We start from the raw sequence: 27712 nt of genomic DNA on the forward strand, positions 1-27712 counted from the left end.
ACCGGCGATGCTAACGCAGCTATTCGGCCATGCTATGGCAATGAATAGCGTCAATAGCTATTCGCTCAATAGCTTCAGTTTCTTCTTCAATATTTTCATACTCCAACCATCCGTTTCAATACATGCGTAACCTGTTGAATCGCTTAAACCGCTGAAATCCGAGTCTGAATCCGAGCTAATGTCGCTATATCTTGCTGTGCTATTCGCCGTTGTTTGTTTACATTGGCAGCACTGTGTGACGTCACAGGGAAATGGATAGTGGCATCGCAAATAGCGAAAATCAAGCACTTAAAACATTTTTTTAGGGATATTCCGGGACCGGTAAAATTTTGAAAAAAACTTAAAAAAATACAACAAGCCACTGGGAACTGATTTTTATAGTTTTTAACCCTTTTGAAATTGTGATAATGTTCCCCTTTAAAGCAAGAGTGAAGAATGCCTGATAAGTCTGAAAGAAAAAGAGATGATACAGTATTATTCCACTCCTTATGGCTTCAGTCACACGGAATGGGGCAAAAAGACACCCTCACCTACTGCGGGTGGCCCCGTACACAGTAAATGAAGACGAGTTCCCGCCCGGCTCGCTCGGTGCACGCAATGATTACATAATTCTGCAAAATGGTTTCCCGAGAAGGATTAGTCTGTTAATATTGGTCGTCGCTGACATCATCCCCGCGTCCTCCTCCAGTCCCCTAACCAGAAGCGACCTAGTCTAATGGTCTACCTTGCGTCTGAAGACGGAGAAGGCCAGACCGCAGGCCTTGCACAGCTGTCCGGCGCTCCCTGAGCTGGTGGGGGGGTACGTGGAGTATCCGGCGCTGGGGGCGAAGCGGAAAGGCCCCGCCCCCGCCCCGAAGCCGGGCGGCTGCGCCCGCACCGTGCCTGTGCCCATCACCTCGTTCAGCAGCCCACAGCATGACGCCCACATGGACGAGGCCCCCGCCTGCAGAAGGCAAACAAAATAGAGGCTTAAACCATGTAAACTACACCTGTGGCCCAAGCAGGCTCATAAAGGTGAGCACCCCCCAATACTTTGGGATATCTGTACATCACAGGTGTCAAAGTGGTTTTCACTGAAGGCCACATCAGTGGTGGCTGTTTCTAACAGTGAATATTATTATTACACAATTGTTATGCATTTTATTAGTAGTTTTTTTTAAACTAAAATGTAAAACAAATATGGTAAGTTACAATAATTTCACCTTAAAATGTTGTGTGTATTACTGTAAATGTAAAAAATATTACTACTGTTTTTATGGTAAAAATAAAAAAGGCAGCTCAGATGGGGCGGTATAGCTCGGTTGGTAGAGCGGCCATGCCAGCAACTTGAGGGTTGCAGGTTCGATCCCAGCTTGCACCATCCTAGTCACTGCCGTTGTGTCCTTGGGCAAGACACTTTACCCACCTGCTCCCAGTGCCACCCACACTGGTTTTAAATGTAACTTAGATATTGGGTTTCACAATGTAAAGCGCTTTGAGTCACTTGAGAAAAGCGCTATATAAAATATAATTCACTTCACTGCTAGAATTTTACTGTAAAATTGACATCATTTTTTTTTTTACTGTCAATAAAAAAACTGCCATTTTACAGTAAAAGAGTGTTGTTGTTTTTATACCGCAAATCAAAAACTGTAGATTTTTTTTCGATTGTGAATGCCAAAACGGCACCATAGTTTATTACAGTAAAAAAAAAAAAAAGTACAGTTTTTTAAATTCAGAGAAAAAATGCTGTAAAAACCACATTAAATTTCACAATTTTACCATGAAATCTATTGCTACTTTTACACTGCACAATTTGATGGATGACATAATGAATTATTTAAATTTTATTTTTTACATATTTTAGTTTAAAACTATTTTTAGATCGCGTTAATTTGAGTTATTCCCCAGTGTGGATGCCTCAAAAGTAGTGTTTTTTCTTAAATGCTCAGTGCCATGTTTAGTTTTTTTCTTTGTTACTGTCAACAGTGCTGTGTGTGTGTGTGTGTGTGTGTGTGTGTGTGTGTGTGTGTGTGTGTTTGTTTGTGTGTGTGTGTGTGTGTGTGTGTGAGTTTGTGTGTGTGTGATTTCGTCTCTCTTTTTGTGTTTGTTACGTGTCCGTCAAACTATATTAATAAAGTTTAATTGGCTTTGATTTAATAAAAAAAAAAACAGACTTAGCGGTACTAGTCTCAACTTGTATTTTAGGGGAAATAATTGAAAATTTAAAAAAAATTCCTGCCTGCCATTACCATCAGTGTTTTTTTTATTTTTATAAATAAATTCAGAGCATCTGCATTTTATAAGTGTGCACTGATAAAAAAAAAAAAAAATCGCCACTGTTCACCGCCACACTGATTACAGCATCCACACGCCACCGCTCTCATGTACGCTCGATTGAAGCGGAAACTATGTCAGCGTATTTAAAGTTCCGAGTTCATCCATTTGTATTAGTTCCACTCATTAAACGACTAATCGAAGCAGCGCTAATAAATATTACGGGCCAAAGTGTGAAATGTACTTCCTAAAATAACAAAAAAGTGTACTTTTAAGTGTTTTTTGTTTTATTGGCAGATTATTTTGCCTATTTTAAAAAGGTAACATACCTCACATTTTAGTACACATTACTCAAAACCAGGGTTTCTGCTAATGATCATCTTAGTAATTGATTAATCAAGTAAAACCCTTTATAGCATGGGTGTCAAACTCTGGCCCGCGGACCAAATCTGGCCCGCCGTGTAATTTAAGTTGGCCCTTAAGGCAATATCAATTTAGCATTAGCTAAATTGATATCGGTGCCGCTGTAACACCGCATTCACCGCTAATACTCATACTTGCCAACCCTCCTAATTTTCCCGGTAGACTCCCGAAGTTCAGTGCCCCTCCCGAAAATCTCCCGGGGCAACCATTCTCCCGAATTTCTACCGATTTCCACCTGGACAACTATATTGGGGGCGTGCCTTTAAGGCACTGCCTTTAGCGTTCCCTACAACCTGACATCACGTCCGCTTTTCCTCAATACAAACCAGTCACATAATATATGCAGTTTTACACACAAGTGAATGCAAGGCATACTTGGTCAACAGCCATACAGGTCACACTGGCCGTATAAACAACTTTAGCACTGTTACAAATATGCGCCACACTGTGAACCCACACCAAACAAGAATGACCAACACATTTCGGGTGAACATCCGCACCGTAACACAACAGAACAAATACCCAGAATCCCTTGCAGCACTAACTCTTCTGGGAAACTTCCAGCAAACTGACAATTAATTAACGTTTTATTCATGTATTTTCTCTTCAAGGCTTGAATGTTTGGTTCATTCATTATTATTTTATTTTCAAATGTATTGTTAGCCTGTGGAAAAAAATTGATAGTTACCTCAGAAAATTGCAAATAGAAAAAAATAATAAATAAATAAATAAATGGGTTGTACTTGTATAGCGCTTTTCTACCTTCAAGGTACTCAAGGCGCTTTGACACTACTTCCACATTTACCCATTCACACACTGATGGAGGGAGCTGCCATGCAAGGCGCCAACCAGCACCCATCAGGAGCAAGGGTGAAGTGTCTTGCTCAGGACACAACGGACGTGACGAGGTTGGTACTAGGTGGGAATTGAACCAGGAACCCTAGGGTTGCGCACGGCCACTCTTCCACTGCGCCACGCATTAAAAGGCATTACATTTTTATTAAAATGTTATTTGACATGCCATTGATATTTTTTTACTTGTTATTATTTGAAACTGGATTTTGCATGTCGCTAAAGTTATATAAGCTTTGCTTGTTCAATATTTAATGCAAAACTTGTTTGGGTCCCTATTAAAAAGGTTAATTTGTTCAACCTTGGCCCGTGGCTTTGTTCCGTTTAAAATTTTGGCCCACTCTTTATTTGAGTTTGACACCCCTGCTTTAAAGCCTCAATGCGTATTTTAGGGAAAATAGCTGAAACCAACGATTTTTCCGCTTGCTATAACCTTCATTTCCCCCCCTCGAATAAATGCACATCATCATAAACATTGGAAAGTGCACTTTTAACTTGTGTGCATTAAAAATTAAATAAAAACATTTGAAACATTTCAATCTCCGCTGCTTCCTGCAGCAAAAACCAAAGTACCCACACACCACCACTCATGTGCACTCAATGCAGCGGTAGTGTGGACACTATGTCGCCTGTTTCAAGTTCTGGGCACTCCATACGGTCCAGATTTGATCGTTGTTTTTTGAGTCACACTCATTAAAGGGGAACATTATCACCAAACCTGTGCAAGCGTCAATATATACCTTGATGTTGCAGAAAAAAGACCATGTATTTTTTTAACCGATTTCCGAACTCTAAATGGGTGAATTTTGGCAAATTAAAGGCCTTTCTGTTCATCGGTCTTTTAGCGATGACGTCAGAACGTGACGTCACCGAGGTAATACACCCGCCATATTCATTTTCACATTACAAACACCGGGTCTCGGCTCTGTTATTTTCCGTTTTTTCGACTATTTTTTGGAACCTTGGAGACATCATGCCTCGTCGGAGGGTGTAACAACACTAACAGGGAGGGATTCAAGTTGCACCACTGGCAAGAAATCTGCCGCCAGACCCCCATTGAATGTACCAGAGTGTCTTCACATTTGACCGGCGATGCTAAGGCAGACATGGCACAGAGATGTATGGATAACCTGCAGATGCATTTGCAACGATTAAGTCAACGAAATCACAAAGGTGAGTTTTGTGGATGTTGTTGACTTATGTGCTAATCAGACATATTTGGTCACGGCATGACTGCCAGCTAATCGATGCTAACATGCTATGCTAATCGACGCTAACATGCTATTTACGCTAGCTGTAGGTACATTTCAAACTAGATACCCACATTTAATGCGAAACAAACACTTACCAATCGACGGATTTAAGTTGCTCCAGTGTCACAAGACGCGAAAGTCCTGATCGTTTGGTCCGCACATTTTACCGGCGATGCTAATAAGGCAGCCATGCTATGGGCCACTTCATTAGGTACACCCACGCTATGGCCGAATAGCGTCAATAGCTATTCGCTCAATAGCTTCAATTTCTTCCTCAATTTCGTTGTCGCTATCTGCCTCCATACTCCGACCATCTGTTTCAATACATGCGTAATCTGTTGAATCGCTTAAGCCGCTGAAATCCGAGTCTGAATCCGAGCTAATGTCGCTATATCTTGCTGTGGTAACCGCCATGTTGTTTGTATTGGCAGCCCTGTATGACGTCACAGGGAAATGGACAGTGGTTTCGAAGATAGCGAAAATAAGGCACTTTAAAGCTTTATTTAGGGATATTCCGGGACCGGTAAAATTTTGAAAAAAAATTCAAAAAAATACAAGCCACTGGGAAATTATTTTTATTGTTTTTAACCCTTTTGAAATTGTGATAATACTCCCCTTTAAAGCATGAATTAAAGCAACACATTATAAACCTAAGCTTGTCCAAACATACACTCATAACCTGTTCTCAGTGCTTTTGTGTTTCTGATGTCATTAAACCACCAAAGTCAGATTAACTCCTGATGCTTACCTTATCCCAATAAACACCTGTTCAGTATTTTAACATAAAAGTGTTTGATTGTGAGGCATTAGAAGCCACAAAGTGCAACGGGTCCATCCGACCCACAAACGCTGGCTAAGTAACAACAATATGAACGTTGCACGGAAAATTGCTCTGCCAGTTTCTGCATCCCACAGGGATTCTTCTTTGGTGTTTCTGCACCTGCGGTTCCCACACAAGGTTGCAACATTGTTTGTCAACACTTTCTGCTCTCTATTTGTCGCACATTTGACCTTCTGATGTTCTGTGTGCCTACACTCTGTCTTCCTCCTGTCTAGGCCTGCTGTGGGTGTGTGTGAGGGGGTTTGCGGTACACAGAACATCAATTTCCGCACTTCTATTAGCCAGTGGACCCGGTTATCTTATATGTGGTAGAAATGTTTAGGGGGGTGTATGGTGTGTGGTCATTAAATATGTATTCTGATATATGTTCTTCACAGAAAACGAGCCAAAGTCAGTGAGTCTCAGTTTGAAAAATTAAATAATTGGATAATTTTTCTTTTAATAAAATAATGAAAACGGGTCCAACAGACCCAAACACCACACAAGGGTTAACCCTGAAATTTCTCACACAGTCAATGCGCTCTCTAAGCAAAACAAAAACAAACCACTGTTACTTGAAGGTGTTTTAGCACACTCAAATTTGGTACACGGATTTAGGGAACTCACCATCACACCTGTGAAAAATTTGGTTGAAAAATAATGAAGGTAAACAACTAATGGGCCATAAGTCGCTGGGCATTTGTCTAATGCAGGGGTCACCAACGCGGTGCTCGTAAGGACCAGATGAGTCGCCCGCTGGCCTGTTCTAAAAATAGCTCAAATAGCAGCACTTACCAGTGAGCTGCCTCTATTTTATACATTTTATTTAAATACTAGCAAGCTGGTCTCGCTTTGCTCGACATTTTTAATTCTAAGAGAGACGAAAATCAAATAGAATTTGAAAATCCAATAAATGATTTTAAAGATTTGGTCCCCACTTGTTTGAATAAATTATTTTTTATTTTTTATTTTGCTTCTTATAACTTTCAGAAAGACAATTTTAGTGAAAAAATACAACCTAAAAAATTATTTTAGGATTTTTAAACACATAACTTTTTACCTTCCTCTTCTTTCCTGACAATTTAAATCAATGTTCAAGTCAATGTATTTTAATTTAATTCTTCATTTTAGCTTCTACCGCTTAATGGAATAAGCGGTAGAAAATGGATGGATGGATGGATTTTAGCTTCTGTTTTTTCGGTGAAGAATATTTGTGAAATATTTCTTCAAACTTATCATGATTAAAATTAAAAAAAAATCTTCCGGCAAACCTAGAAAATCTGTAGAATCAAATTTAAATCTTATTTCAAAGTCTTTTAAATTTATTTTAACATTTTTGTTCTGGAGTGAAGTTAAGTGAATTATATTTATATAGCGCTTTTTCTCTAGTGACTCAAAGCGCTTTACATAGTGAAACCCAATATCTAAGTTACATTTAAACCAGTGTGGGTGGCACTGGTAGCAGGTGGGTAAAGTGTCTTGCCCAAGGACACAACGGCAGTGACTAGGATGACGGAAGCGGGAATCGAACCTGCAACCCTGAAGTTGCTGGCACGGCCACTCTACCAACCGGGCTATGCTTTTGGAAAATGTAGAAGAAATAATGATTTGTCTGTGTTAGAATTATAGCCTGGTCCAATTTGTTATATATTTTAAAAAAGTGCAGATTGGATTTTAACCTATTTAAAACATGTCATCAAAATTCTAAAATTAATCTTAATCAGGAAAAATTACTAATTATGTTCCGTACATTTTTTTTTTTAATTTTTTCAAAAAGATTCGAATTAGCTAGTTTTTCTCTTCATTTTTGTCGGTTGAATTTTGCATTTTAAAGAGTCGAAATTGAAGATAAACTATGTTTCAAAATTTCATTTTCATTTTTTCCGTGTTTTCTCCTCTTTTAAACCGTTCAATTAAGTGTTTTTTCATCATTTATTCCCTACAAAAAAACCTTCCAAAAAAAGGGAAAAAAATGTACGACGTAATGACAGTGAAGTGAAGTGAATTATATTTATATAGCACTTTTCTCTAGTGACTCAAAGCGCTGTACATAGTGAAACCCAATATCTAAGGTACATTTAAACCAGTGTGGGTGAAACTGGGAGCCGGTGGGTAAAGTGTCTTGCCCAAGGACACAACGGCAGTGACTAGGATGACGGAATCGAACCTGCAACCCTGAAGTTGCTGGCACGGCCACTCTACCGACCGAGCTATGCTTCTGGAAAATCTAGAAGAAATAATGATTTGTCTATGTTAGAAATATAGCTTGGTCCAATTTGTTATATATTTTAACAAAATGCAGATTGGATTTTAACCTATTTAAAACATGTCAGCAAAATTCTAAAATTAATCTTAATCAGGAAAAATGACTAATTATGTTCCGTAAATTTTTTTTTTTTTAATTTTTTCAAAAAGATTCGAATTAGCTAGTTTTTCTCTTCATTTTTTTCGGTCGAATTTTGCATTTTAAAGAGTCAAAATTGAAGATAAACTATGTTTCAAAATTTCATTTTTTCCGTGTTTTCTCCTCTTTTAAACCGTTCAATTAAGTGTTTTTTCATCGTTTATTCCCTACAAAAAACCTTCCATAAAAAGGGAAAAAAATGTACGACGCAATGACAGTGAAGTGAAGTGAATTATATTTATGTAGCGCTTTTCTCAAGTGACTCAAAGCGCTTTACATAGTGAAACCCAATATCTAAGTTACATTTAAACCAGTGTGGGTGGCACTGGGAGCAGGTGGGTAAAGTGTCTTGCCCAAGGACACAACGGCAGTGACTAGGATGACGGAAGCGGGAATCGAACCTGCAATCCTGAAGTTGCTGGCAAGGCCACTCTACCAACCGAGCTATGCTTTTGGAAAATCTAGAAGAAATAATGATTTGTCTATGATTTGTTATATATTTTAACAAAGTGCAGATTGGATTTTAACCTATTTAAAACATGTCATCAAAATTCTAAAATTAATCTTAATCAGGAAAAATGACTAATTATGTTCCGTAAATTTTTTTTTTTTTAATTTTTTCAAAAAGATTCGAATTAGCTAGTTTTTCTCTTCATTTTTTTCGGTCGAATTTTTGCATTTTAAAGAGTCGAAATGGAAGATAAACTAAGTTTCAAAATTTCATTTTTTCCGTGTTTTCTCCTCTTTTAAACCGTTCAATCAAGTGTTTTTTCATCATTTATTCCCTACAAAAAAACCTTCCATAAAAAAGGGAAAGAAATGTACGACGCAATGACAGACAGAAATAGCTTTTTTTTAATGTATATATATAGATTTATTTATTAAAGGTAAATTGAGCAAATTGGCTATTTCTGGCAACTTATTTAAGTCTGTATCAAACTGGTAGCCCTTCGCATTAATCAGTACCCAAGAAGTAGCTCTTGGTTTCAAAAAGGTTGGTGTGGCAAATAGCTAATTTTTTTACCACTATTGTTAGCATTCAAATATTAGCATTCAAGCTTATTTTTCCTAATTTTGCAGGTATACACCTCAACGTCAAATATTTTGTTACTTGACAAAGGACACCTGTTAGCAATATGCTAGCTCATTTTATAGTTATACACCTCAGTCATACTTTGATACTTGATGCATGCTAATGTTAGCATGCTAGTATTAGAGGCACATTTTTAAATTTTTGGTACTTGACGCATAATATAGTAGTGAAGTGAATCATATTTATTAAACATTTTTATATATATATATATATATATATATATATATATATATATATATATATATATATATATATATATATTTATGGTGTTTTTTCTCTAGTGACTCAAAGCACTTTACATGGTGAAACCCAATATCTAAGTTACATTTAAAGTGTGAATGTTGTCTGTCTATCTGTGTTGGCCCTGCGATGAGGTGGCGACTTGTCCAGGGTGTACACCGCCTTCCGCCCGATTGTAGCTGAGATAGGCGCCAGCACCCCCCGCGACCCCGAAAGGGAATAAGCGGTAGAAAATGGATGGATGGATGGACATTTAAACCAGTGTGGGTGAAACTGGGAGCCGGTGGGTAAAGTGTCTTGCCCAAGGACACAACGGCAGTGACAAGGATAGCGGAAGCGGGGATCGAACCTGGAACCCTCAAGTTGCTGGCACGGCCACTCTACCAACCGAGCTATCAATCAATCCATTTTTATTTATATAGCCTTAAATCGCAAGTGTCTCAAAGGGCTGCATGAGCCACGACAACATCATTGGCTCAGAACCCACATCAGGGCAAGGAAAAACTCCCAACCCAGTGAGACGTCTATGAGAAACCTTGGAGAGGACTGCAGACGTGTCCTTGGGCAAGACACTGTACCCACCTGCACCCCGTGCCAACCACACTGGTTTAAATGGAACTTGGGTATTGGGTTTCACTAGAGAAAAGCGCTATATAAATATAGTTCACTTCACTTCACATTACAAGAATCCGTGTGAGGTCTTTCCTGAGCACATGAAGCAAAGATGGAAGGATGGGAAGCATAGTGATGAAAGGAGGAAGAAGGGGGATGGGTAGAAGAGAGAGAGAGCGGGAATCGATGCTGGACATAAGACACCGTCACACGGGCAACAACACAAAAGCTTTTCCACATTCCGAGACCAGAGAATGGTCCGAGCGGTCCCAAACACTCTGTGATGTGTCGCCAGCCGGGTCGCCCGCTTAGGGAGGTCTTATGTCATCTTAGGCAGGAGGATCTATTTGTGGAAACCGGCCCACAGGGGGAGCAAGTCTCGGGACACCTTACTCATCAGCTGGTCTTTACCACAATGTCATTAGAAGCCTTCCCATTTTTTTAACAACTTGAAGCCTATAAATGATGTTTTGTTTTTGCATTTTTAGAGGGAGAATGTGTAATGTTTCATGAAGTGATGCCGTTCAAAGTCTGGCCATGTGACTGCAATACAAAAACAACAACCAAGAAATAAGCCCAGGCTTATTATTATTTTTTACTTCTCACCCCCCATTGTTTACCTGTACCTCACCTTTTTTGTAAGGGGCGCCGGAAGTTGGCAGACCCGTCAGTGATCCTGTTCTGTCTCCCTGTAATGTTTGATCCTGTTCTGTCTCCCTTAATGTTTGATCCTGTTCTGTCTCCCTGTAATGTTTGATCCTGTTCTGTCTCCCTTAATGTTTGATCCTGTTCTGTCTCCTTGTAATGTTTGATCCTGTTCTGTCTCCCTGTAATGTTTGATCCTGTTCTGTCTCCCTTAATGTTTGATCCTGTTCTGTCTCCTTGTAAAGTTTGATCCTGTTCTGTCTCCCTGTAATGTTTGATCCTGTTCTGTCTCCTTTTAATGTTTATTCCTGTTTTGTCTCCCTGTAATGTTTGATCCTGTTCTGTCTCCCTGTAATGTTTTATCCTGTTCTGTCTCCCTGTAATGTTTGATCCTGTTCTGTCTCCCTTAATGTTTGATCCTGTTCTGTCTCCTTGTAATGTTTGATCCTGTTCTGTCTCCCTGTAATGTTTGATCCTGTTCTGTCCTCCTGTAATATTTGATCCTGTTCTGTCCCCCTGTAATGTTTGATCCTGTTCTGTCCCCCTGTAATGTTTGATCCTGTTCTGTCCCCCTGTAATGTTTGATCCTGTTCTGTCTCCCTGTAATGTTTGATCCTGTTCTGTCTCCCTGTAATGTTTGATCCTGTTCTGTCCTCCTGTAGTGTTTGATCCTGTTCTGTCTCCCTGTTATGTTTGATCCTGTTCTGTCTCCCTGTTATGTTTGATTCTGTTCCGTCTCCATGTAATGTTTGATCCTGTTCTGTCTCCATGTAATGTTTGATCCTGTTCTGCCTTCCTGTAATGTTTGATCCGGTTCTGTGTTCCTGTAATGTTTGATTCTGTTCTGTCTCCCTGTAATGTTTGATCCTGTTTTGTGTTCCTGTAATGTTTGATCCTGTTTTGTGTTCCTGTAATGTTTGATCCTGTTCTGTGTTCCTGTAATGTTTGATCCGGTTCTGTCTCCCTGTAATGTTTGATCCTGTTCTGTCTTCCTGTAATGTTTGATCCGGTTCTGTCTCCCTGTAATGTTTGATCCTGTTCTGTCTTCCTGTAATGTTTGATCCTGTTCTGTGTTCCTGTAATGTTTGATCCGATTCTGTCTCCCTGTAATGTTTGATCCAGTTCTGTCTTCCTGTAATGTTTGATCCAGTTCTGTCTCCCTGTTATGTTTGATCCTGTTCTGTCTTCCTGTAATGTTTGATCCTGTTCTGTGTTCCTGTAATGTTTGATCCTGTTCTGTGTTCCTGTAATGTTTGATCCGGTTCTGTCTCCCTGTAATGTTTGATCCTGTTCTGTCTTCCTGTAATGTTTGATCCGGTTCTGTCTCCCTGTAATGTTTGATCCTGTTCTGTCTCCCTGTAATGTTTGATCCTGTTCTGTCTCCATGTAATGTTTGATCCTGTTCTGTCTCCATGTAATGTTTGATCCTGTTCTGTCTCCATGTAATGTTTGATCCTGTTCTGTCTCCATGTAATGTTTGATCCTGTTCTGTCTCCCTGTAATGTTTGATCTTGTTCTGTCTTCCTGTAATGTTTGATCCTGTTCTGTCTCCCTTAATGTTTGATCCTGTTCTGTCTCCCTGTAATGTTTGATCCTGTTCTGTCTCCCTGTAATGTTTGATCCTGTTCAGTCTCCCTGTAATGTTTGATCCTGTTCTGTCTCCCTGTAATGTTTGATCCTGTTCTGTCTCCCTGTAATGTTTGATCCTGTTCTGTCTCCCTGTAATGTTTGATCCTGTTCTGTCTCCCTGTAATGTTTGATCCTGTTCTGTCTCCCTTAATGTTTGATCCTGTTCTGTCTCCTAGTAATGTTTGATCCTGTTCTGTCTCCCTGTAATGTTTGATCCTGTTCTGTCTCCCTTAATGTTTGATCCTGTTCTGTCTTCCTGTAATGTTTGATCCTGTTCTCTCTCCATGTAATGCTTGATCCTGTTCTGTCCTCCTGTAATGTTTGATCCTGTTTTGTGTCCCTGTAATGTTTGATCCAGTTCTGTCTCCCTGTAATGGTTGGTCCTGTTCGGTCTCGCTGTAATGTTTGATCCTGTTCTGTGTCCTTGTGATGTTTGAACCTGTTCTGTCTCCTTGTAATGTTTGATACTGTTCTGTCTCCCTGTAATGTTTGAACCTGTTCTGTCTCCCTGTAATGTTTGATCCTGTTCTGTCTCCCTGTAATGTTTGATCCTGTTCTGTCTCCTTGTAATGTTTGAACCTGTTCTGTCTCCCTGTAATGTTTGAACCTGTTCTGTCTCCCTGTAATGTTTGATCCTGTTCTGTCTCCTTGTAATGTTTGATCCTGTTCGGTCTCCCTGTAATGTTTGATCCTGTTCTGTCTCCCTGTAATGTTTGTCTGATTTTGAATGGGATTGTGCTGAGTAGGTTTAAGCCATAAGAAATGGAACAACCTCACAACAAACCTGAAAAGTCACACATATTACTCTTCATTCACATTTAAACTTAAAAAAGTGGCTTTGGGGCAATCAAAGCTGCTCACTGAAGTGGGCACTATGTTTGACCCACATCTCAACTTAATGTGTATTATAGTTATCCCTACATTCATTTTCTACCGCTTGTCCTTTTCGCGGTGGCTGGAGCCTATCTCAGCTGTATTATGCATGAGAAAAAGTACGCTGTGAGGTGTGTCTGTTAAAAAGATGCGAACAAGAGCATGTATTATGTATGTGTTATGATGTAAAGGAGAGGTGTGGTTGTAATGTATAAGTATGTGTCAATGAAAGGGCATTTTATGACTTTTCTTAATTTGATTACATACTATAGTATAATTTTATTGCATGTTTTAGCATCTCTTTAATTTCGGTAGCCAGGGACTGCAGACGGAAATGAGCTATTTAGCTATAATCCGGTACAGAACATATCTTTCTTTGATCTTAATGTCTCCGTGCATTGTGCCTTCAAATAAAGACTAAACTAATCTGAAATTTTTGTCCTTTCCCCCCAATTTTTGGTGGAGTTTTTTCAAAATAAGTTTTTTACAATGTGACGAGAGCCAATAAAAAAATGAGACACTGAGCAATAAAGGGTTGACATAATTTAGCATACAACTAAAGTCAACAAACCTTTACCATTTATTGATTAACGTGGACCCCAACTTAAACAAGTTGAAAAAGTTATTCAAGTGTTACAATTTAGTGGTCAATTAAGGAACGGACCTATTTTGCACAATATAACAATTAACCTTTTGACATTGACATAATTAACAAGTAATCTATTTCTAATAATTACAAAAAATATTAATGGGATCAGAAAGCCAGCCTTTATAAATATCATGTTTGATTTGTTTGATGGTTGTGGTTTAGTTGCCATACTGTATACATTAAAAAAGTTATTTAGTGGGGAAAATAGTTATTTTTTATGACATTATGAAGTCTGAAGACTTGGCAAAACAAAACAACGGACAATACAAAATAAGCAACAAACTGCACTATTTTGTAAAATACAGTATTCGAATATTTCCCAAAAATATTTTGAAATGTGGACTCGTCAGACCACAGAACACGTTTCCACTTTGCATCAGTCCATCTTAGATGATCTTAAGCCCAGAGAAGCCGGCGGCGTTTCTGGATGTTGTTGATAAATGGCTTTCGCTTTGCATAGTAGAGCTTTAACTTGCACTTACAGATGTAGCGACAAACTATTTAGTGACGGTGGTTTTTTGAAGTGTTTCTGAGCCCATGTGGTGATATCCTTTAGAGATTGATGTCGGTTTTTGATACAGTGCTGTCTGAAGGATCGAAGGTCACGGTCATCAATGTTGGTTTCCGGCCATGCCGCTTACGTGGAGTGATTTCTCCAGATTCTCTGAACCTTTTGATGATATTATAAACCGTAAATGTTTAAATCCCTAAATTGTTGTTGTTCTTAAACTGTTTGACTATTTGCTCTGGCAGTTGTGGACAAAGGGGTGTACCTCGCCCCATCCTTTCTTGTGAAAGACTGAGCATTTTTGGAAAGCTGTTTTTATACCCAATCATGGCACCCACCTGTTCCCAATTAGCCTGCACACCTGTTGGATGTTCCCAATAAGTGTTTGATGAGCATTCCTCAACTTCATCAGTATTTATTGCTACCTTTCCCAACTTTTTTGTCACACGTTGCTGGCATCAAATTCTAAAGTTAATGATTATTTGCAACAACAAATATGTTGTTTTTGTAGCATATTCAACTGAATATGGGTTAAAAATTATTTGCAAATCAGTTTCCTTTTGAAAACGATACTTTATGTATACTTTAATCACAATGATTATTTATTAATGAATATAAAATAATAAATTTTGCTGGTGTAGCTCTCTCGTTTACATATTTATCAAACAGTGGGGGTGTCCCAAATGTTATGGCCAGTAAGTGTCTGGACCGGGGGGTCGGCAACCTTCTCTCTTTAGCGCCGCCCTAGTGGCTCTCTGGAGCTTTTTCAAAAATGTATGAAAAATGGAAAAAGATGAGGGGGAAAAAATATAAAAATATATATTTTTTGTTTTAATATGGTTTCTGTAGGAGGACAAACATGACAAAAACCTCCCTAATTGCTATAAAGCACACTGTTTATATTAAACATGCTTCACTGATTCAAATACTTGGCGAGCGCCGTTTTGTCCTACTAAATTTGGCGGTCCCTGAACTCACCTTAGTTTGTTTACATGTATAACTTTCTCCGACTTTCTAAGACGTGTTTTATGCCACTTCTTTGTCCGTCTCATTTCGTCCACCAAACTTTTAACGTTGTGCATGAATGCACAAAGGTGAGTTTTTCTTGATGTTATTGACTTGACATATTTGGTCACTGCATGACTGCAAGCTAATCGATGCTAACATGCTATTTAGGCTAGTTATATGTACATGTTGCATCATTATGCCTCATTTGTAGCTATATTTGAGCTCATTTGGTTTCCTTTAAGTCCTTTTAATTCAATTTATATCTCATGACACACTATCTGTGTGTAATATGGCTTTTAATTTTTTGCGGCTCAAGACATATTAGTTTTTTTTATTTTTGGTCCAATATGGCTCTTTCAACATTTTAGGTTGCCGACACCTGTTCTGGACCATCACTTGCTCCAGACGTAAACAAATAATATAGACCAGGGGTCACCAACGAGGTGCCCGCGGGCACCAGGTCGCCCGTAAGGACCAGATGAGTCGCCCGCTGGCCTGTTCTAAAAATAGCTCAAATAGCAGCACTTACCAGTGAGCTGCCTCTATTTTTTAAATTGTATTTATTTACTAGCAAGCTGCTCTCACTTTGTCCGATAATTCTAAGAGAGACAAAACTCAAATAGAATTTGAAAATCCAAGAAAATATTTGAAAGACTTGGTCTTCACTTGTTTAAATAAATTCATTTATTTTTTCACTTTGCTTCTTATAAACTTTCAGAAAGACAATTTTAGAGAAAAAATACAACCTTAAAAATGATTTTAGGATTTTTAAAAGACATATACCTTTTTACCTTTTAAATTCCTTCCTCTTCTTTCCTGACAATTTAAATCAATGTTCAAGTATTTTTTTGTTGTTGTAAAGAATAATAAATACATTTTAATTTAATTCTTCATTTTAGCTTCTGTTTTTTTGACGAATAATATTTGTGAAACATTTCTTCAAACTTAATATGATTAAAATTAAAAAAAAATATTCTGGCAAATCTAGAAAATCTGTCAAATCAAATTTAAATCTTATTTCAAAGTGGATTTTAACCTATTTAAAACATGTCATCAAAATTCTGAAATTAATCTTAACCTTCGTCTTGTGTTAGGGTCGGCACCGACCCGTTTTAGGTTTTAAATGCATAAAAACACCACATACATTTATTTTTTTGCATCAAAGCGTTTTGACTTTGTCAGGAACCTCTTTGTCAACAAAATAAAACGTTTTAATTTTTTTCACTAAATTATAAAATGCTCTGGTAGAAATTATGCCCTTGGTATTGTTAGGGTCGGTTTCGACCCGGTTATAAAAATAAGATGATAAAGCAATGATAAGAGCCAAAACTGAACACACTGACAGCCAGCTCCTCTCCCAATCATGTGAGCTTTAGTGGATTCTCATTTTACCTTGTTATCCTGTACAAAAAAAAAAAAAAAAGACGGACACTAAAAGTGTCACTTTTTGCCACTCTGATTTTGTTTTTTTATTAGTTTTGGAACTAGTAATCTATTTCTCTTGGTTTCATTTGCTTGATTGGTTGTTTGTTTGATGTTGGATTTCTGTTGCTGAAAAAAAAACTTTTTAGCCTTTTTCTTGAAGTAAATATATATGGGTCAAAATTGACCCGTAACACCATAGATGTTACTATAGTTAAAATTCTTAAAATGAAAAAATAAACAAAACACATTTATTTAAGAGATGTGTTCTAATACCCCTTAGTAATAGTTAGGTAACACAACAACCTTTTTTTATTTATATGATTCTCTTGAGGTTCGTTTTACCATTTTTAAAAATTGAAATCGAGGGGTATACTGACAAAATAAGGCCCAATGGCTCAAACCAAAAATATTAAAACCAATATTTTCAAGGATAAGGAAGCCTAACGAGGTAACCAAGAGATGAGAAACAAATAGGATGATAGATAATTGCTTTTAGTGTATTTTACAGCTGATTTAAAACATGGGTCAAAACCGACCCGTTAACATAAGAGATGGTAACAGAAAGCTAACACAAGAGGAAGGTTAATCAGGAAAAATTACTAATGATGTTCCATAAATTCTTTTTTTTTTTTTTTTTCAAGAAGATTCGAATTAGCTAGTTTTTCTCTTCATTTTTTTTTGGTTGAATTTTGAATTTTAAAGAGTGGAAATTGAAGATAAACCATGTTTCAAAATTTTATTAATTTTTTTTTTCGTGTTTTCTCCTCTTTCAAACCGTTTAATTAAGTGTTTTTTTCATTGTTTATTCTTTACAAAAAAACCTTCCGTAAAAGGAAAAAAAAATGTACAGGCGGATCGGTGCGGCGTCTTCAGTAATGCGGACGTTGTATCGATCCGTTGTAAAGAAGAAGGAGCTGAGCCGGAAGGCAAAGCTCTCAATTTACCGGTCGATCTACGTTCCCATCCTCACCTATGGTCATGAGCTCTGGGTCATGACCGAAAGGATAAGATCACGGGTACAAGCGGCCGAAATGAGTTTGGGTCTCTCCCTTAGAGATAGGGTGAGAAGCTCTGCCATCCGGGAGGAGCTCAAAGTAAAGCCGCTGCTCCTTCACATCGAGAGGAGCCGGATGAGGTGGTTCGGGCATCTGGTCAGGATGCCACCCGAACGCCTCCCTAGGGAGGTGTTTAGGGCACGTCCAGCTGGTAGGAGGCCACGGGGAAGACCCAGGACACATTGGGAAGACTATGTCTCCCGGCTGGCCTGGGAACGCCTCGGGATCCCCCGGGAAGAGCTAGACGAAGTGGCTGGGGATAGGGAAGTCTGGGCTTCCCTGCTTAGGCTGCTGCCCCCGCGACCCGACCTCGGATAAGCGGAAGATGATGGATGGATGGATGGATGGATGGATTGACGGACAGAAATACCCATTTTTTTTATATATATATAAATGTATTTATTAAATGTAAATAGAGCAAATTGGCTATTTCTGGCAATTTCTTTAAGTGTGTATCAAACTGGTAGCCCTTCACATGAATCAGTACCCAAGAAGTAGCTCTTGGTTTCAAAAAGGTTGGTGACCCCTGATATAGTGAGTTACATGTAATATATAACATTATGAACATGTCATATATGGAAAGACAACACAGAAATGTACACAATGTGAATCAGAGTACATATGCATTGTGAACTCCTTGTTGTCATGTGACTAAAAGTGTGGCGTAACGCTAATGGATAATTGACTTCCCTCATGAATAATATGGATAAGCTCCACAGTAAACATGTGTGCAATACGCATGGTGCGTTCAATGACAATATGTTGATTATCACAGTCAGGTGTGAGCGTATGCAGCTTCGAAGTTTAATTTCCCAAAAGGAGCACATTATGTCAGCCGGCACAACAATAGATGTGGATTAATCTGCTCGGAAAATTGAAAAAGCAGCTTTTTCCGCTGTGCTTGGAATCAAATGTCAAGCTAAAGCGGAATATTGGATGGCTTATGAAAAGGACAACGGGGAGAATCCTGCTGATGCTTGTCATATACGTTTTAGTTATGTGAACAGCAAGGGTCAAACCTCACGGGAGGCGTTTTCTCTTCTCTGCACTAGAAATAAAATAAATAAATAAATAAATAAGGCTCAATCCGCCCCGGGTCGCCTAAATCTCCTTATTATGCAGGAACAAATCTCTCTTATCTGCATTTACTCCAGACTTCACACATGAGATTTGACGCACATTACAAACTCCTGCACACAAATCCTCGTATTCAATAATAAAATTCGCTCCATTTTGTCCACTAAAGACTCCGAGATCGTTATCCATGCGTTCGTTACGTCTCGTCTCGATTACTGTAACGTATTATTTTCGGGTCTCCCCATGTCTAGCATTAAAAGATTACAGTTGGTACAAAATGCCGGCAGCTAGACTTTTGACAAGAACAAGAAAGTTTGATCACATTACGCCTGTACTGGCTCACCTGCACTGGCTTCCTGTGAAGTGTGAATTGTGAATTATATTTATATAGCGCTTTTCTCTAGTGACTCAAAGCGCTTTACATAGTGAAACCCGATATCTAAGTTACATTTAAACCAGTGCGGGTGGCACTGGGAGCAGGTGGGTAAAGTGTCTTGCCCAAGGACACAACGGCAGTGACTAGGATGGCGGAAGCGGGAATCGAACCTGCAACCCTCAAGTTGCTGGCATGGCCGCTCTACCAACCGAGCTACACCGCCCCTGTGCACTTAAGATGTGACTTTAAGGTTTTACTAATTACGTATAAAATACTACACGGTCTAGCTCCAGCCTATCCTGCCGATTGTATTGTACCATATGTCCATCCAACCATCCATCATCTTCCGCTTATCCGAGGTCGGGTCGCGGGGGCAGCAGCCTAAGCAGGGAAGCCCAGACTTCCCTATCTCCAGCCACTTCGTCTAGCTCTTCCCGGGGGATCCCGAGGCGTTCCCAGGCCAGCCGGGAGACATAGTCTTCCCAACGTGTCCTGGGTCTTCCCCGTGGCCTCCTACCAGCTGGACGTGCCCTAAACACATCCCTAGGGAGGCGTTCGGGTGGCATCCTGACCAGATGCCCGAACCACCTCATCTGGCTCCTCTCCATGTGAAGGAGCAGCGGCTTTACTTTGAGTTCCTCCCGGATGGCAGAGCTTCTCAGCCTATCTCTAAGGGAGAGCCCCGCCACCCGGCGGAGGAAACTCATTTGGGCCGCTTGTACCCGTGATCTTATCTTTTCGGTCATGACCCAAAGCTCATGACCATAGGTGAGGATGGGAACGTAGATCGACCGGTAAATTGAGAGTTTTGCCTTCCGGCTCAGCTCCTTCTTCACCACAACGGATCGATACAACGTCCGCATTACTGAAGACGCCGCACCGATCCGCCTGTCGATCTCACGATCCACTCTTCCCTCACTCGTGAACAAGACTCCTAGGTACTTGAACTCCTCCACTTGGGGCAGGGTCTCCTTCCCAACCCGGAGATGGCATTCCACCCTTTTCCGGGCGAGAACCATGGACTCGGACTTGGAGGTGCTGATTCTCATTCCGGTCGCTTCACACTCGGCTGCGAACCGATCCAGTGAGAGCTGAAGATCCCGGTCAGATGAAGCCATCAGGACCACATCATCTGCAAAAGGCAGAGACCTAATCCCGTGGCCACCAAACCGGATCCCCTCAACGCCTTGACTGCGCCTAGAAATTCTGTCCATAAAAGTTATGAACAGAATCGGTGACAAAGGACAGCCTTAGCGGAGTCCAACCCTCACTGGAAACGTGTCCGACTTACTGCCGGCAATGCGGACCAAGCTCTGGCACTGATCGTACAGGGAGTGGACTGCCACAATAAGACAGTCCGGTACCATATGTCCCGGCAAGAAATCTGCCTTCAAAAGACTCCGGCTTATTAGTGATTCCTAGAGCCCAAAAAAAGTCTGCGGGCTATAGAGCGTTTTCCGTTCGGGCTCCAGTACTCTGGAATGCCCTCCCGGTAACAGTTCGACATGCTACCTCAGTAGAAGCATTTAAATCTCACCTTAAAACTCATCTGTATACTCTAGCCTTTAAATAGACCTCCTTTTTAGACCAGTTGATCTGCCGCTTCTTTTCTTTCTCCTATGTCCCCCCCCTCCCTTGTGGAGGGGGTCCGGTCCGATGACCATGGATGAAGTACTGGCTGTCCAGAGTCGAGACCCAGGATGGACCGCTCGCCTGTATCGGTTGGGGACATCTCTACGCTGCTGATCCGCCTCCGCTTGAGATGGTTTCCTGTGGACGGGACTCTCGCTGCTGTCTTGGATCCGCTTTGAACTGAATTCTCGCGGCTGTGTTGGAGCCACTATGGATTGAACTTTCACAGTATCATGTTAGACCCGCTCGACATCCATTGCTTTCGGTCCCCTAGAGGGGGGGGGGGGGTTGCCCACATCTGAGGTCCTCTCCAAGGTTTCTCATAGTCAGCATTGTCACTGGCGTCCCACTGGATGTGAATTCTCCCTGCCCACTGGGTGTGAGTTTTCCTTGCACTTTTGTGGGTTCTTCCGAGGATGTTGTAGTCGTAATGATTTGTGCAGTCCTTTGAGACATTTGTGATTTGGGGCTATAAAAATAAACATTGATTGATTGATTGATTGATTGAAAAAAACAAAACAAGGTATATCTAACTTGATATAAACCAAACACGCATTTGCATTCCCTTACAGCCGTGTCGAAAGTGCATGCAATCGTGATGTTTCTTACGGTGGCAAAGCAAAGTGATGTCCAAACGCTCCAAATGCCAAAACAACTACATGTGAGAAATGCTGCAAATGTACGCAAGGCTAGTCTAAAAAGTGAATTAATATTTTACGGGATTAAAACAAATAGATTTTTACAGCCTATATCAGGGGTCCCAAACACGAGGTGTGAAAATGTAATGTTGGTACGGCCCGCGAGTTTTATATGAACGGCGCTTTTCAGCGTCACACTTATATACCCTCGATTTTTCCGGGATACCCTCAATTTTCAGTGCCCCTTCCAGGGGTAATCATTCTCCCGAATTTCACCCTGACAACAAAATTAAGGGGGCGCCGTGGAGGCACTGCCTGTCCGAGTTGCCACTGACAGTTTGTTTGTGTTTTAGTTTCTCCTCTGTGTGTTTAGTATTTCCTGTCTAGTGCTCTTATTTTGGTTCAGCTTCCTGTTTGTCTCTGTGTCCTGTTTTCACTCAGCTGCGGCTGATTGGCCTCTGGTCACACCTGGTGTCAATCAGCCAGCTCCTACTTTAAATGATAAATGGGTTGTATTTGTATAGCGCTTTTCTACCTTCAAGGTACTCAAAGCGCTTTGACACTACTTCCACATTTACACACACATTCACACACTGATGGAGGGAGCTGCCATGCAAGGCGCCGACCAGCACCCATCAGGAGCAAGGGCGAAGTGTCTTGCTCAGGACACAACGGACGTGACGAGGTTGGTTCTAGGTGGGATTTTAACCAGGGCCCCTCGGGTTGCGCACGGCCACTCTCCCACTGGATCATTGTATTGTATTGTCATTTGGACTTGTCGTTGCCATATGTTGCTCTTGTCGTGTCGATGTGATTCTTTTCAGCTATTACCTGTCGTGCTACATTCTGTCCTGGTCGTTGTAGCGGTAAGCTGTTCTTATTAGCCATAAGTTATTTCCAGTTTTTCTGTTTGCTATCCACTAGCTTCCATGCTAAAGTTCTTTTTTGTTTTCGAGCTTCCAGTGCTAGCTCCCTTAGTTTGTTATTCTGCCCACGTGCGTGCTTTTTGTTTGTTCTTGTCTAGTTTTAATTAAATCCTGTTTTCCCATTCAATGCCTGCCTCCTTCTCTGCATCTTGGGGTTCAACAAAAAAATAACCATGACACTGCCTTTAGTGTCCTCTACAACCTGTCTAAGCAGTATGTTGAATTCGGCTTCTGTAGACGCAGTAGGCGACTGCAAGACATAGTCGATCAACAGCCATACAGGTCACACTGAGGGTGGCCGTATAAACAACTTTAAAAGGGGAACATTATCACAATTTCAAAAGGGTTAAAAACAATCAAAAATCATTTCCCAGTGGCTTGTTTTATTTTTCGAAGTTTTTTTCAAAATTCTACACCCTCGGAATATCCCTAAATAAAGCTTTAAAGTGCCTTATTTTCGCTATTTGCGATGCGACTGTCCATTTCCCTGTGACGTCATACAGTGCTGCCAATACAAACAACATGGCGGTTACCACAGCAAGATATAGCAACATTAGCTCGGATTCAGACTCGGATTTCAGCGGCTTAAGCGATTCAACAGATTACGCATGTATTGAAACGGATGGTTGGAGTACGGAGGTAGATAGCGAAAACGAAATTGAAGAAGAAACTGAAGCTATTGAGCGAATAGCTATTGATGCTATTCGGCCATAGCGTGGGTGTACCTAATGAAGTGGCCCATAGCATGGCTGCCTTATTAGCATCGCCGGTAAAATGTGCGGACCAAACGATCAGGACTTTCGCGTCTTGTGACACTGGAGCAACTTAAATACGTCGATTGGTAAGTGTTTGTTTCGCATTAAATGTGGGTATCTAGTTTCAAATGTACATACAGCTAGCGTAAATAGCATGTTAGCATCGATTAGCGTGGCATGTTAGCATAGATTAGCTGGCAGTCATGCCGTGACCAAATATGTCTGATTAGCACATAAGTCAACAACTCACCTTTGTGATTTCGTTGACTTAATCGTAGCAAATGCATCTGCAGGTTATCCATACATCTCTGTGCCATGTCTGTCTTAGCATCGCCAGTCAAATGTGAAGACACTTTGGTACATTCAATGGGGGTCTGGCGGCAGATTTCTTGCCAGTGGTGCAACTTGAATCCCTCCCGGTTTGTGTTGTTACACCCTCCGACGAGGCATGATGTCTCCAAGGTTCCAAAAAGTAGTCGAAAAACGGAAAATAACAGAGCTGAGACCCGGTGTTTGTAATGTGAAAATGAAAATGGCGGGTGTATTACGTCAGAACGTGACGTCACCGGCTAAAAGACCGATAAACAGATTGGTGTTTAATTTGCCAAAATTCACCCATTTAGAGTTCGGAAATCGGTTAAAAAAATACATGGTCTTTTTTCTGCAACATCAATGTATATATTGACGCTTGCATAGGTTTGGTGATAATGTTCCCCTTTAAAGTTGTGTATATGACCACCCTCAGTGTGACCTGTATGGCTGTTGACCAAGTATGCCTTGCATTCACTAGTGTGTGTGAAAAGCCGTAGATATTACGTGACTGAGCTTCTCCCTACGTCCATGTACACAGTGGCGTTTTAGAAAGTCATACATTTTACTTTTTGAAACAGATACCGATCATTTCTGATATCACATTTTGAAGCATTTATCCACCGATAAATGACTATCTGCTTTGACACCAACTCTATGCCTTTAGATATATATGTATGTTTTTTTAGCTTCTTTTTTTTTTTTTAACAAAACAAAAATATATCAAAACGGCCCCGCATGCCTTGACTTGAGTACGTGGGTCTTAGTGGAACAAGTTTGGATAGTTTGTAGTTTCTGACAGGCACCCCCGTGACCCCAAAAAGGTACAAGCGGTAGGAAATGGATGGATGGTTGCCTTATTGACAGAACATGTCTATGGACTGGGTCATTATTGTCACCGATTTCCCACTGGGTGTGAGTTTTCCTTGCCCTTATGTGGGCCTACCGAGGATGTCGTAGTGGTTTGTGCAGCCCTTTGAGACACTAGTGATTTAGGGCTATATAAGTAAACATTGATTGATTGATTGATTGATTGACTTTGCCATTGTACACTTCATGGTTGAAATATTAGAAACATCTGTGGATATATGCAATCATAAAAGAAAAAACATTTGGTGTTTCAATTATTTAATTTAGTTATTTAATTTCCTATATCATTATCTATCTGAGGCGGAATTTTTATGATATATCATGTTTTTTTTCACATAATTATTTGTACATTGTCAGTAATAACGTATTATTTGCTCATTTTCTCCTTATTATTTGCCACAAAACTCGAGCGAAGTCACATGGCAGGACTTTGAATGGATGATTCCATGGAAGATAACCATTTCCTAATCAATCAATCAATCAATGTTTACTTATATAGCCCTAAATCACTAGTGTCTCAAAGGGCTGCACAAACCACCACGACATCCTCGGTAGGCCCACATAAGGGCAAGGAAAACTCACACCCAGTGGGACGTCGGTGACAATAATGACTATGAGAACCTTAGAGAGGAGGAAAGCAATGGATGTCGAGCGGGTCTAACATGATACTGTGAAAGTTCAATCCACAATGGATCCAACACAGTCGCGAGAGTCCAGTCCAAAGCGGATCCAACACAGCAGCGAGAGTCCCGTTCACAGCGGAGCCAGCAGGAAACCATCCCAAGCGGAGGCGGATCAGCATCGCAGAGATGTCCCCAGCCGATACACAGGCAAGCAGTACATGGCCACCGGATCGGACCGGACATAGACAGAAGAAAAAGAAAAGAAACGGCAGATCAACTGGTCTAAAAAGGGAGTCTATTTAAAGGCTATCCAATTTGAGCTTTATTATCTTCTTTAAAAGCATCGGCCGCTCTTGCGTTGATTCAACTGTCGTCAATTTGGGATCTACTACACATTTAGGAGAGTATTTTACATATGAATGGAAGATGGCTGCAACAACAACAAAAAAAAAAATGGATTGCTTGCTATGACTATGACGTCACTGTCTCATCGTGAGCTGCAGCCTGCATCGTCTGCACTACACAACACAAACACACGCACACAAACACACACCTGAAGGGTGATCCTCGCGTCCCCCCCAAAACATCATGCGCGCTCCCCCCCCCCTTCCGTGCGCGCTCCCGCTATCTCCTTAGAGCGGATTACAGCATGACAATGTATGAGAAGGCGGCTGCAGCGGCGTCAGTAGTGCACCGAACTCTGCAAGTGGGGGTGTTCTCGCCAGGCTGCACAATACATTTGCATGCAAAACAAATAAAAAATAAAAAAGACGCACTAAATGACCCGAAATGAACCCAAGTAGCCAAAATAACCAAACGCAAGTCTCCTTATATAACCCCGTCATCAACATTATTGCTGACACCGGTGCGCAAAGCTCAATAAAACATGCACAAATGTGTGTTTTTTTTTTTTTTAGTCCCCTACCTTCATTGCGCCTCCCGTTCGAGGAATGTGCAGGGTAATGCCGGAGTCACAATCATCGCAAGTGCAGAAGGAGTCAAAAGCATTACGTCTTCCCTCTCTGATAGCCGGTGTGCTGGACTATATGTGTGTGTGGGGGGACGAGGTGACGTCATCGCCCAAGGTTGGCGCGGCCGACCAATCAGAGAGGGCGCACGGAAAGCCCTGCCGTGATAATCAGCCAATCAGCTCGGACGTTGCAGCGGAGTGGGCGTGCCCGTGCGTAAAAGACCAGACTGCTTGACTTTTCGATGCTATTCTCGCCTTCGTCCACCTAAATTGAAGTTTTGATGATCGCTATCATGATGGAAATAACAACAACTGTTTATATTATGTCGCGACAAACGCATGTTTTAGTAGCAAGTTTTGTTTACATTATTAGAATGTTTACCCCCCCCCCAGTGTGTACACGCTGTGAACCCCAGGGGGCAGCAGAGAGCTTCTCCATATCTATTATTATTATCAATCAATCAATGTTTATTTATATAGCCCTAAATCACAAGTGACTCAAAGGGCTGCACAAACCACAACGACATCCTCGGTAGGGCCAACAAGGGCAAGGAAAAACTCACCCCAGTGGGACGTCGACCATGATTATTATGAGAAACCTTGGAGAGGACCACATATGTGGACAAAGTTTTGTTTACATTATTAGAATGTTTTTTCGCCCCCCAGTGTGTACACGCTGCGAACCCCAGGGGGCAGCAGAGAGCTTCTCCATATGTATTATTATTATCAATCAATCAATCAATCAATGTTTATTTATATAGCCCTAAATCACAAGTGTCTCAAAGGGCTGCACAAACCACAACGACATCCTCGGTAGGGCCAATAAGGGCAAGGAAAAACTCACCCCAGTGGGACGTCGACCACGATTATAATGAGAAACCTTGGAGAGGACCACATATGTGGGCAAAGTTTTGTTTACATTATTAGAATGTTTTTTCGCCCCCCAGTGTGTACACGCTGTGAACCCCAGGGGGCAGCAGAGAGCTTCTCCATATGTATTATTATTATCAATCAATCAATCAATGTTTATTTATATAGCCCTAAATCACAAGTGTCTCAAAGGGCTGTACAAACCACAACGACATCCTCGGTAGGGCCAATAAGGGCAAGGAAAAACTCACCCCAGTGGGACGTCGAACATAATTATTATGAGAAACCTTGGAGAGGACCACATATGTGGGCAAACCCCCCCCCCCCCCACATGTCATATATCACACATGTATCACACATCATGTATCACACATGTATCACGTCATGTATCACATGTCACATATCACACATGTATCACACGTCATGTATCACATGTTATATATCACACATGTATCCCACATCATGTATCACACATGTATCACGTCATGTATCACATGTCATACATCACACATATATCAAACATCATATATCACACATATATCAAACATCATGTATCACACATCATGTATCACACATGTATCACACGTCATGTATCACATGTTATATATCACACATGTATCCCACATCATGTATCACACATGTATCACGTCATGTATCACATGTCATATATCACACATATATCAAACATCATATATCACACATATATCAAACATCATGTATCACACATCATGTATCACACATGTATCACACGTCATGTATCACATGTCATATATCACACATATATCAAACATCATGTATCACACATCATGTATCACACATGTATCACACGTCATGTATCACATGTCATATATCACACATATATCATACATCATGTATCACACATCATGTATCACACATGTATCACACGTCATGTATCACATG

At 40.6% G+C, this 27712-nt stretch overlaps 1 protein-coding gene across 1 annotated transcript in view; it reads right to left on the reverse strand.

Annotated features, from left to right (window-relative positions):
• The window catches only part of rnf34b (ring finger protein 34b), a 45026-nt gene extending 19046 nt beyond the window's left edge, over positions 1 to 25980 (reverse strand). Inside the window, exons 1-2 of the mRNA XM_061875791.1 lie at positions 25877 to 25980; positions 725 to 943 (exon numbers count right to left, since the gene is read on the reverse strand). Of these exons, the coding sequence (XP_061731775.1) occupies positions 725 to 943; positions 25877 to 25882 (225 nt within the window). The 5' untranslated portion in view covers positions 25883 to 25980. The remainder of the gene's footprint in view (positions 1 to 724; positions 944 to 25876) is intronic.
• Positions 25981 to 27712: the final 1732 nt, after the last annotated feature.

This window comes from Nerophis ophidion, linkage group LG17 (genome assembly GCF_033978795.1).
Source record: "Nerophis ophidion isolate RoL-2023_Sa linkage group LG17, RoL_Noph_v1.0, whole genome shotgun sequence".
NCBI lineage: Eukaryota > Metazoa > Chordata > Actinopteri > Syngnathiformes > Syngnathidae > Nerophis > Nerophis ophidion.